The sequence below is a fragment of the Notothenia coriiceps genome, unplaced genomic scaffold (genome assembly GCF_000735185.1).
Source record: "Notothenia coriiceps isolate Sejong01 unplaced genomic scaffold, NC01 NC01_scaffold00014565, whole genome shotgun sequence".
Taxonomy (NCBI): domain Eukaryota; kingdom Metazoa; phylum Chordata; class Actinopteri; order Perciformes; family Nototheniidae; genus Notothenia; species Notothenia coriiceps.
Genome location: NW_011347266.1, coordinates 1 through 12,967, shown reverse-complemented (window position 1 = coordinate 12,967; position 12,967 = coordinate 1). Strand labels below are relative to the sequence as shown.

At 40.8% G+C, this 12,967-nt stretch overlaps 1 protein-coding gene across 1 annotated transcript; it reads right to left on the bottom strand.

The window, feature by feature from the left end:
- Positions 1-8,724: 8,724 nt before the first annotated feature.
- LOC104948556 (hypoxia-inducible factor 1-alpha-like) lies at positions 8,725-12,401 on the bottom strand (the record flags this gene model as incomplete). Its single annotated transcript, XM_010774756.1, has 9 exons — positions 8,725-8,825; positions 9,274-9,376; positions 9,875-10,047; positions 10,083-10,095; positions 10,416-10,501; positions 10,583-10,746; positions 11,344-11,609; positions 12,037-12,168; positions 12,217-12,401. Coding segments are annotated over 9 exons (1,221 nt in total), but the record flags the coding sequence as incomplete, so codon positions are not given.
- Positions 12,402-12,967: the final 566 nt, after the last annotated feature.

Genomic DNA, 12,967 nt, shown 5'->3' with positions numbered 1-12,967 from the left:
CATTGAAAAGAATACAGTCATGATAAGCTCTGAGCTCTCAATGCATTTGCATGTGTGCATATAACTGTGTGTATTTGTATGTACTTGTATAAAAAAGTATGTGCGTGTTTAACAAAGTGGAAACTAAATTTCCCCCTCGGAGGATCAATAAAGGTCCATCGTATTCTACTTCTAATAGTTATTTTGTAGTGATTTGATTACAAAAACAATTGGTTGATGGTGCACAGAGGTTGAATCCTAATGACTTTGGAGATAATGACTTTCATGCAACATTGTTTTATTTCTTTCTTTATCTGTTCTGTCCTTTTTGCTGAAGGAATAAAGTATTTCTGATTTCTGTTCTGACGCTGCTGCCGCTCGCAGACACAAAGCATTTGTTTTATTCGACTGGTTCATTTACAGCAGCACCCTCAGCTCTTTCATGTGTGTTCCTTCAAGCTGTTAAGTTTACCCATAAAGTAGTCACTCATGAAATCACAGCTTATAAAGTTTGTTTTCTTTGAACATGTTTTAATTCTGTCTCAAAAAAAACACATGAGAGATAAAACCGCAAAGACGACCACACTCGTAAATCACACAGAGCTTTAACACCGCCCCACTGGAGTTTCTTTAAATATCCAAATATAAATAGATAAATTGTAGAAATTATGTAAAATGGTGTACTGTGATTGAAGTGGTGAAGAAGTGGAGGGTGCGGCTCAGAAAAACTGCTTAGTCGCTCTGGATAGAAGCGCCTTGTTATGTAAAGAAGGGGAAAAACACTGGTCCTGCATTTAAAATCTTAAGTAATAGAATATACTTTATATATAGGTTTTAATTCACACTAAAGTACAAGAATAACAAGTACTTATTATGCTAAATGGCTGGTAATTATGGGGCTTATATTAAAAATAGGTTGAAAATGTCAAACCTGAGGGTCAATAAAGTTTAATTGTTATCAGTATTATTAATCTGAAGCTCCAAATTAACTCCAGTTATGAAATAAATATAAGGAGTAAAAGTGTTAAGTAGTAAAAAAACATTTCCAGTTCATTATAAAGGGGACTGAATTACATTTATTTTGTATCGTTTTTATATTTTATTAGATTTACTTTATCATCATTAGCGATGTCCAGACATTAACCAGTTCAAGAGGAAATACAGAGAAATTATTTTCTCGAGGTACAGGGATGGGGAAGGTGTTTGACTATGTGTCTGTGTGTGTGTGTGTGTGTGTGTGTGTGTGTGTGTGTGTGTGTAGGTGTGTATATGTTATGTGTGTGTGTGTGTGTGTGTGTATATGTGTAGTGTGTGTGTGTGTGTGTGTGTGTGTGTGTCTGTGTGTGTGTGTGTGTGTGTGTGTGTGTGTGTGTAAATAGTGTGTGTGTGTGTGTGTGTGTGTGTGTGTGTGTGTGTGTGTGTGTGTGTGTGTGTGTGTGTGTGTGTGTGTGTGTGTGTGTGTGTGTGTGTGTGTGTGTGTGTGTGTGTGTGTGTGTGTGTGTGTGTGTGTGTGAGATTGCCTGTGTTTGAGAGTGAGAGAGAGAGTGTGTGTGTGTGTGTGTGTGTGTGTGTGTGTGTGTGTGTGTGTGTGTGTGTGTGTGTGTGTGAGAGTGTGTGTGTGTGTGTGTGTGTGTGTGTGTGTGTGTATATGTTTGAGTATAGGTGTGTATATGTATATGTGCATTTATGTGTATGTGTGTGTATGTGTGTATGTACATATTTGTGTATGTATATATGTCAATCAACAGGTAAAGCAGATTAATTAATTAATTAATTAATTATTATTAATAATGATAATTATTGCAGATTATAGATTATAAATAAATCATTTAGGGACAAGGGGGTGAGATTAAATAAATTATACTTCTTGTCACTCCTTTTCGAACACTAGATGTGGGACTGTTTATGTTGCTAATGCTGTTGTTGTTGTTGTTGTTGTTGTAAATGTCATTTTTTGTTTTGATTTCTCTTACACGACTATGAACTGCAAAACATTTTTTGTTTTGTAATTATTTATTTTACTTGTTTGAAATAAAATGTATCAATCAATCAATCAATCAATCAATCAATCAATCAATCAATCAACCAGTAGACCATGTCTCTTCCGATTCTACAGCAAAGGCACAGACAACACACATATCACTTCCCAAAAATACAGTTTACATTATTTTATAGCAGTAAATGCATGAATAATCTAAGACAGAGCACTGTGGAAGTAAGAAAGTATTTCAAGTAGATAATACATTTAAGTAAAGTATAAAAACGTTAGAAGTAAATAACCTACTTGAGTAAAAACGCTCAGTTTCTTTCCACTACCGGATTGAAGATTAAACAATTGCCTTGCACATCTAAAAATGTAGAAACAAGTTGAATGTATCGGACATTAACCTGTGATTGTGTGAAACCGAGTTATCTGTCAGCCTCTCAGAGTTACGGTCTGCAGGAGTTCGTGTTGAAGTGAAGGATTCCAGGTCAGACTGTGAGAACTCTTCATGCACCAAAGATCCTGAATGCTGCAACATGTAACTCTGAAACTCAGCGAGGCACATCTGTTCAAACGACCTGAGGAACAAGGACCTGGCTCAATGGAGGGCATTTAGGGAGATTACAGTACAGTTTGCACCATTTATCAAGATATGTTTTCACATTAGCAACACGCTGTTAGTTTGAAATCTAGATTTAATTTTGAACCAGACATTGACTTTTATTTATTCCCATCCTTCTTTGCAAATCAATTTATGTACCAAGTTTGTGTCAGTGTTTTCTTCTCATAGGGACGAACAGATTGTTTTTTATACGAGTAATTTAGTTTTGGTCATTCACCAGTTTTCAGTCCACTCATCTCGGTCAAATCACGAAAATTAAGGACACTTCTGTGATCTGATATCAGTGGTACTGTAGAACTAGTAAGAACACATACTTAAGATCAATTTGAAATACTTGTACTTCACTTGAGTTTTTCCATTTTCCTTTACTTTGTACAATCTCAGAGAATAATAATAATTGTATGTAATTTATAGTAAAATGACCTATACTACTTATTTACCCAGTAGTATGCAAAGTGTCTTTTTTTTTACTATAGGAACCAGGAAAACGCAATCATACTTTATGTGAAAGCAAATAGTGGAACAGTGCGTGTTGGCCCTCTTTAAAAGGGCGGTGGTGGCGAAGTCCATAGGCAGGGACTTGGCTTGACAACTGGAAGGTCACCAGTTCAAGTCCCGGAAAGACCAAGTGCTACCGAGGTGTTCCTGAGCAAGGCACCGTTCCCTTCACTGCTCCCCGGGCGCCGTACATAATGGCAGCACACTGCTCCTAACACCAGGATGGGTCAAATGCAGAGAAACATAGTTACATAGCACCTGTACTACGTAATGACAATAAGTTGAATCTTCTTCTTAATGGATGTTTAAATTGGGCATTATTTAGGAGCTAAGTCTGCATGTTAATTTTCCAAAAACTTTGAATCTGCATATGATTTCCTTGGAGACACAGGCTGTCAATTGAGCCAATCCCTGGTCAGCACGGTGGCTGTGGGGCCCAATGGTGCGGCCACAGGAGATGAGTTTCCCAGGTAGAGCAGAGAAACACAACACAGTGGGCATGGGAACAAGGGCAGAAGTAATAAGAGAGACACAACTGTGTGTGTGTGTGTGTGTGTGTGTGTGTGTGTGTGTGTGTGTGTGTGTGTGTGTGTGTGTGTGTGTGTGTGTGTGTGTGTGTGTGTGTGTGCGTGCGTGCGTGCGTGCGTGCGTGCGTGCGTGCGTGCGTGTGTGTGTGCGTGTGTGTGTGTGGCTTAATTCAAGGTTGCACATCACTTCACGCCCTAGAGCAACATGCCTAAGCGCAAAGGCATCAATAGATCCATGGGCATGCGCCTAAGTCATGGCCAAACTAGGATTGAAGACTGTTTAGAGGCAGAGCATCAGGTGGGATACTAATATAAAATAAAATATCAAATGAAACACCAAAATATATCCTTATAAACAATGCAATGTTTTCTCACTGTTTGCGTGATTCAAATGAGATGGCAACATTTGTTCTATCATTAGCTAAAGCTAACGCAGCTTGTTTAGCCAAGATGAATGAGACTTATAAGGAAACTTTGCCGTAGGAAGCAAAGTAATGCACCACCCTGTTGGGCTTCTCTCCGGCTCCCATAGCTCTCCAGTCATTGTCTGGGTTACGCCAGATAACCGCTGGCTTTAGCAGCTTGGCTAGTGTGGTGGTAAACATGGAGGGAAGCTGAATATGGTTTAATTAGCACATGCAACAATAGAAAGCTGGTTGAAAATAAGAAAATAAAGCAACCCGATGAGACACAAAGGCTAATTTTGCTAACTAGCATAAGCTTTAGCTTGTTGGGCAAAATGTAGAGCTTTCACGACCTAAAGTTTAAAATGAGATATACTCCTATTGCAAAAACGTCTAGAAGACCAAAAAACGGGGCAAGATGCTTGATGTTTTGTGTAATTGTATTTAGTAAGTTGTAGATGCAAACAATAGCATTTTTTTTTTTAATTGTGTGTTTCAGATGCACATCCTGCCATGCTCCAGCAGGACAACATGATGAACTTCAGGGGCCAAGTCTTAAAGCGGCAGATTAGGGCACAATTCCAGAACTGACTTTTGAGTCTGTCTTTAAAAATATAGTCAGTTTTCTTACTTTTCTAATAAAAAAGATGGGTCTTCGGCCAGCTACCTTCACATAAACCTGCATGAGAGAAACTTAACATGTGTCCCTATTAGATCCGATCCAGTCTTTTTGTATAAAACATACACTGTTACACATAACAGCACAAAGGTCTATCAAGCATATGTTACCCGGGCAGAATCAGCTGTACAGTATATAAATAAAGCAACTTTTACAGAAAATAAATGTACATCTCACCAACTATGCCTGCCATTCAATCCAATTAAAGCAACCATGTAAACGTATGTAAGCACACACAAACAGACAAACACACACACAAAATACTCAAATTCCCAAGGAGTCATCTGCACACATTCATATTCAGGAGAGGAGGAAATGATCAGGCTGTGGTAATGTCAGAATCAATCAGCCAATCCTGGAAACCCCCATGGTCAGTGAGGCTGACGAGAACGAGAAGTGTGTGTGTGTGTGTGTGTGTGTGTGTGTGTGTGTGTGTGTGTGTGTGTGTGTGTGTGTGTGTGTGTGTGTGTGTGTGTGTGTGTGTGTGTGTGATAGTAAGAGAAGAAAGAAAGAAATAATTGCCTCAGCATAGTTGAAACATTTTTTTCAGTAAATCACAGATAAAGAAGATCTTGTAATTACCTTTGCTGAGTTTGAAGTAAGAGGGAGAGAGAGAGACAATACATGAGAGGCTGAGCGAATATAAAAGCAAGACCTCACACTGTATTGATGTGTCTCTGTTTTGGAGAACTCTACTGCCCTCCACTGACTGAATCAGTCCAGACCAGCCCACATAAAATCCAAAGCAAGCTGTAAACAAGTATACAGACGTATGGGCCAACAAAAAATGAATGTGTTGGGAAGTTATTGTCTACAATAAGCCTCAGAACAGCCTTACTGCACCGTGCAGGGGATTAAATATAAAGAGTGCACTAGGGCCCATAGAAATACCCCTATGTTAATAGAAGATTTCACAGTGCCTTCTGCTATATATTCCCTTTTAGGAAGGCAAGCCATAATAGTTTTATTTTATTATTGGGGTTTTTTCTGATGTCATTAGTTAACCTACTGCATATTTGTTGCTATAAGCTTGTGCCGGCCTGGCCTTCACAGAGGCAGAGAGCGAGTGAAACCAGCAGACCGGGCGAGTCCAATATTTTACAGGGGGGCAAGGGCACCCTACCAACTTGGACTGATCCTGTATTTTGTTGAAATCACTATTTTAGCACTATAATGACAATAAACACATTTTGGTACTGGTCAGTAGTATACTGAAATGTTGTGTTTTCTGAAGGAAAAGGAAGGAAGCCCCGTCACAGTTTATAGTGGAATCTAGATACATTTAGTTTGGAAACAGGAGGGAGGCAGACTCCCAGGGGCGGGGATTAGGTGGCATTCAGCTGGCCTTCAACTTGGATGGAGAAACCTAAGTGCCTCCATATATCTTCCCACACTGCACAGCTAGTCACCGTCAAACTTCTCTCTATATCTCTGCACATTTTTTAGCTTTACATAATCAACCTAAACATTGAGTAATATAAGAATTAGTCTTGTTTATTTAGTTTAATCTTGAATCCCGGTACAGCTGGGTTATCAGCTGTTCAGCTCTTTGCCAAGTGTGCACATAAACTGTACATTTGGACATTTTATTCTCAAAACATACATCTGCAGATGTTACCTTGTAACTGTTCCTTATGTTGCCTCTCTAATTAACTACAACTTCAAAAATCATCCAAACTAAGCTGAGATGTTTTAATAAAGTAAAATAAACCTTTTGTTCCAAGGTGTTTCCTATGTTACCTTGTCTACATTTGGGGATAGTCTAACTTGCTTACTTGTCTGACCACGACATCAGGACTCCAGATGCGGTATTATTATTTAAAATAATAAGAATAGGAAGAACCTTCTGTCCTGTTCTTTTGAACTCTGAGAAGCTGCCTTAGGGCCCTGGATAATAAACTCTTCTCTTCTTTTATATCATGTCTTTGTTCTTTATATAACAATAAACCACCCAGATGATTTAGATTTAACAAATTGTCAAAACGATGTAGCATTAAATAGTCTCAATTAATAAAAAATAGCACTAGAATTGCCTTCACTTGGCTCTCAACATGGCTAGAGCTGATCTCAGTTAACGGTGATAGCTACTAGCCAGCTAAATCTGCCGGCCCTGCTACATACACAAGATAGAGAGAAGACAGGCTGGGATAACAACACATAAACACACACATGTACCCATTCCTCTACTAAATCTTCACATATCAATAGTGAATTTTACTGCTCAGAATCTCACATTTGGAACTTTAAGAGCGCAAACCTTTTTGAAAGCATAATTCAATCAGAACATGTCTGTGCCCCACACTAACATACCCCAGGGCAACAGCAACTATGTATTCCAATCGAGCTTCTGGAAGTGATGCCTCATGTCCTTTTCACTCTGGTATCTACCAAGTGTCTACCATATTTCAGTCAGAAGTTGGCTAGGTAATGCGCAGTTTTACATTTTATCCAGACAGGAGGAAGTAAAGGGAGATATTCTAATCTAAAAAGGAACAAAAAGAAGAAAGCCCTGGGATTTTAAAACAATCTTCTTTATGAGCCCTTGCGCCATACAGATTTCCTTTAGACCTTTAATCTTTCACTGAAGCAAAACTGTCTATGGTTGGTTTTAAGATTAGACACTGCACAGCAGCACTTCATTAGTTTAAGAAAAGGTCATGGTCTTGGTTTAAATCAGAAAGTTACAGCTATTTAAAGTAATGCAGCATGTTTTTGATTGGGGTGTTTAAAACCTAAAAGGAATCAAAGTGGTTTTGTACTCCTAAACCTAACCCCCGACAGGAGGATGTCCTGCACTCGTTTTACCTGAAAACCATCTGACCACTTCCATGTGCAGCAGATTAATGCAACACTTTATTCATTCCAAATAATGTTGCCTTTGAGCATAGATCGGCTTTTTCCCCCAGGAAGGTATATGAATGTACTTCATTCAGGTTTCAGGCTTCATCTCACATCCATCTCACATGTTGAACCTGCTGCAGGGATTCTCTCCCATTCAGACACAAGAGCATTAGTGCGATCTAACACTGGTGTTGAGTGATAAGGTCTGGGCCATCTCCAGCTCATCTCAAAGGTGTTGATGGAGTCAGGGCTCTGTGCACGGCAGTCAAGTTCCTCTACAAACATTAAAAGGATATCATTCTATCATACAGATGCAATTACATTATTCACACTGGAGTTATGGTTTCAAATAGTAACAATTCACAAAATACAAGAAGACATAAATATACTGAAATGGGTAGCATTTGACAGTAACTTTGTACCAGCAAGACAAGATGAATGTTCCAAACGGTGGGTGACCAAGGGAATCACAGCATGGTGCACTTTGGAGAAGAAAGGGGAACTAGAGAGTTTTCAGGATATGAAAGATAAATACGATTTAGGGAAACATGACTTCTTTAGATATCTACAACTAAGGGATTATTATAGAAAACACTTCAGGGGAACACCCTCCAAGGACGTGAATGAAGTGATTCAGACTATAATATATATTAATATAATATATATAATCAATTCGTATAGAGGAAAAAAAAGCGATGGGTTGTAGGCCTCCTGTTCCTCTTCAGCAGGTTCAGAACACCGGGCTGGGCTCCTGTCCGCTGCTCACTCTCTGGGTTTGAGTGCAGACGTCAAAGCGACTCGTCTCAAGTTATCGGAGAGAGAGAGGTGGAGAAAGGTCCAACACTTTATTTATAACAGCCTCTTCGTTATCTTAGAGAGGGTTTTATTCACAAAAGATTTGGGAAATATCCCTTTATCCCTCTTATGTTCATTCCCTCCTCTTCATCACCTTCCCTCTCAGTAGCTTGTATTGCCCGACTAGTAAAGCGTGTGTCAGGTTTCTGAGTGAGAACCTACAGGAAGCTACTGGTTGATGGCAACATTTACAAAGAAGACTTGATGATCTGCAGTGTTGAGCTCTGGGCCCCACAGTCCAGGAGCCAGCACTACACACAGCAGCTGTTCTGCAGCTGGAAGCTGGTTCAAAGCGCTTTGTGTGTGTGTGTGTGTGCGATCCACCATACCTGAAGTATCACAAAGTCCCTGCAAGGCCCCCAGAACAGGGTCTCTGTCTGTGAGCAGGGCCCGGCTGCACGAAACAATCTGATTGGTTAATTTCCTCCAGACAGTCCTGAAGATGGAATTAAAAAATGTGAGAGGAGGCAAAATAGGCCTAAACAACAAGTCAACACTTTGTGTGATTAAATGTAATGTCAAAAGTCTTTAAAATAAATTCATACATTTTGGGAAACCGATTCTTTAAACTTCCCTGTAATGTTACAGGGAAGTTGAGAGCTTCACGGTGAATGGAAGGTGCTTTCTGTCTTCTATAAAGTGGAACTATTCAAGGCAAGGTAATGATGCTCCATCCTGACCATCCTCCTCTCTGATCTGTACAGACTGTGACTCTGAACATGTCTTCCATGCTCTCAACTTATCTTCATGCAGATCAAATCCCTGACACGTTCACTAGTTCCAGATACATGTTGAATCAGTCCTTGAGGTTCCTTTCATTCTCTAAAAGCACTTTGTTAAGGTCTTTGAGAAAAGCTGCTGTATAAACATTTCCTCTGCCTCACCAGCAGTCTGTGGCTGAGCAGCAGTTCCTCTTCTACGGAGGAAGGATCCACTTTCTGTCTCTTGTCCTGAATCATCAGCAACTCCTCGTCTGGGTTATGAACCCTGAAAGATAGACAGGGACATGGTAAAGCAAGTGGAACATTTGTTGTCTTTTTCTAAAACTCTATGCACAAGCAGCCAATGTGAGCACTCTGAGGATGACCCATCCCATGTTGTTGTTACAAAGGGACTGCCATACAGAGGGTAAACCACTTCACTGCCTCCGAGGCAACACAGGGATTTGAGCCTTTGCAGACCATTTACATGCACAGAAACGTATATCCCTGAAAAAGCAGAATAGGGCCTCTTTAAACATTTGATAATGTATTTAATTGTTTTGTTTGATTTATGTTTCTCGTTCTATAACACTGCAGGTTTTTTGTTTTTTTATCAACTTGTTTCTCTTTTTTGTGTTTGTGTTTCTGCTGCTTTGTTTCATTGTGCAACAAATCTAATTAGAAAGATGGTCAGAAAAGCTTGTCATACAGCATTAGAATGGAATGTACAAGACAAGGCGAATCACTTACTGTACTGTTTATCTAGTTGGCTCTTTGTTCCTACCGTTTCCTGCTGGCTGGGTCTGCCGGCCTCCCAGCGGACGCTTTAGAGGAGGAGGGCTTGTCGTCCTCCGGCACACTGCTGAGGACGCTCAGCTGGAAGTCATCGTCCATGGAGATATACGGAGCCAACATATCCAGATCCATCACCTCCTGCTCAGAGACAGAAACATGAAGCTGTGCACAGACTCAAACAGAGAGTAAACCTTCACTGTCTCATTTTGTCTGCAAAAAACAAACATAGTACATTTATTTTTATTAAAAAATTGTGATTTTTCAAAAACATTTTTACAGCTATCAGATCTCAACCAAGACACTATCAGATGCCTTGAATCAATATCATAGGCTTCAGGTTGGAATGGCATATCAGATGTATAACATCTCAACTAAACGTTTTATAATCTGATTTTTTATCTGAAATTAGTAGAAAGCAAGATTTTTAACTTTTTCAAATTCAAATTCTGAAAAAAAAAAGTTTAAAACATAACTAGAAGTGAAAAGGCTTAGAAAACAGACTTCTAAAAGAAGGTGATTTTTATTTGTGCTCGTACCTCCAGTGTCTCTCCCTCTCCGTCTCCTGGACCAACAGAGAGCGTCTCCACCGGGTCCCCCCCCCCTCCTCACAGGGGCTCTGAGGGACAGAGGACAGAGGGACATCAGACAGACACTAACACTTTCATAGTTTAAAAAAAACACTTGGTATGATATATACCAGCTGATCCTCAGGGGAGGAGCAGGGTGAGGATGAGGAAGGTGGAGTGAGGGGGCTGAAGATGGGTGAGAGCAGCTGACGCAGCTGGGGGGTGCACAGGTCCTGAGGGAGCTCCGGCACAGAGGACTGACCACGGGGACTGCAGAACGACAGCTCCAATAAATCTGAGACACAACACAAAGGTTCAGGAGAGAAGAGTTCCCTGGGAGCTACAGAGTGTCTGAGCTGATAGTTACTCCATGTCTGTTCAAAGAAAACACTGAGTTATGATCAAACAGCTCATTTGTATTGACATTTGCTCCAATTAAAGCAGAGCATTATGGGATTTCCTGTGCATCACGATTAAATGGTGATAAATGCATTTAATTAACTGCACATTTCTAAAAGGGCCTCGCTGTTTAAATTGTATGGGATCATTTAAAGTATATTGTTTAGCACCAACTGCTGGTTTGACACTTAAAATAAGTGATAAAGTGTGGACAAACATTTAGGCTAAAATAAACTCAAACATTTTACTGATATTTTTTTTGATAATACAAAAGTCGCAAGATGAGCCTTATGTAAAATGAAATACATTTAATATTACTTGAAAATAATCGATCAAACCTTTTTAATTTAACAGCAGAAAAAGATACAACATGAGATATCGCTCGTTCCCATTTTTGGCCTGGCAGTTAAATATATATATATAATAATAATAATATTTGTTTACAGAAGCGTTTCTCACTGGTGCTTAGTAAATGTAAATGTGTTAGCCCCACCTCCTGTCAGCGGGGTGATGGGGTCCTCCAACTCTGAAGCCTCCTTCAGAAGCTCCTCCTTCACTTGAAGGAAGAGCTCTGCCACGGGGCTGGGAATCGAACCGGCGTCCTCAGACTGACCGGGGCTGGTGAGACACTTACTGCCGGAGTCAGACTGGCTGAGGTCAGAAATCCCAGAATCCTCTGCTGGTTGGGGCTCAGCTTCAGGCAGCCGGCCGCAGCGGGTCTGCTCCACAGAGAAAACCACGCCCGGCTGCTCCACGTCGCTGCAGAGAGGAAGAGGAACATACAGAGTGAATACAAAGGGAAAAGAGATACTGGTTTCTGAACACTTAGGTCACAGTTATGTAACTTTACACTACAGTACATCTTTTCTCACGTCTTCTGTTCAAAAACCTAAAATACTGGCTTTTCCAAAATAATTTGTAGATCAGCAAGCACATATAGAACTCGTCTCAGGGAACAGGAGTGAGTCGGCAGGAATGGAAGACAGACTCAATTAGTGTACACAAAATAAATGTAATGCAATAAAGAGAATAGTAGTACACAAAGGAAAGGCCTAACTAATGAAAAACAATAATAAGTCAATGTGAATCTCAAATACAACCCCCCCCCTAGACACATAAAACAGTGTTCATTATAGAATCCAGAGTACAGCAACTTTAAATGAGGAGCTGATGGCTCTGGTCTGACCTGAAGATGAAGTTGAGGCAGACCACGGCCTCGGGCAGCGACATCCTGCTGCTGTAGAGGACGGTGGCCTGGGTCTCCGCCCACACGAAGCCCCCGCCGTTTTTCCTCCCAAAAGGAGAACCTTTCTTCTCTCTTGCCCCCACCACAGAGAGGTCAAAGGTCAGGTACAGTCAGTCCTACCTGCCCTCGCAGTGGGTGAAGCGCAGGTCCATGTTGTGGCGGGTGAGGAAGGGGCAGGTGTCCAGAGGGAACTCCACACTGGAGGGGTGAGGGATGGGCTCACACAGCAGGGTCATCACTCTGCCTGCAGGGGGCGACGTGGAGCCCCCGCCCAGCTGACGGAGGTGACCCGTACAGTGGATAACCTGCAGGAGGAGGGGAGATTAAACATGGAGGAGCTGGCCAGAGGATCAGCGGCGCCGGATTCATTTCAGAAGTGGGGGGGCCAAAAAGTGTGTGTGTGTGTATGTGAAAGAAATGCTAAATCTACAGTGGTAATCAGTCCGCCAGTGCCTCCGCCAGGGCGGAGTGGTAATCACTCCGCCTCTCTGGCTACAGGAGGTAATGCAATTCATGAAACTTATTTAAAGAAATTCAAGAAATTGACATAAATTATTTATTCAACCGATGAACAATAGTTGTAATACAGTTACGAAAAGGACGAAGAGCCACTCGAACTGGCCTGGCTGGGGCGTAATATTAACTGTATAATAAAATAGGTCTTCCAATGAAACTATTGGTTAATAACACCTAACACAAGCTGTGATGTCATGTAATCAAAATCACATGACTCAAATGTCCAATCACAGGTGAGGGTGGAGGCGGAGCACCCTTCAAACAAATGTCCGACATTAGGCTAAAGCTAAAGAACATTTCCACGTGGCTAAATCTACACAATCTTCCTAGATTTTGCCGAAGTAAACCTCCCTTC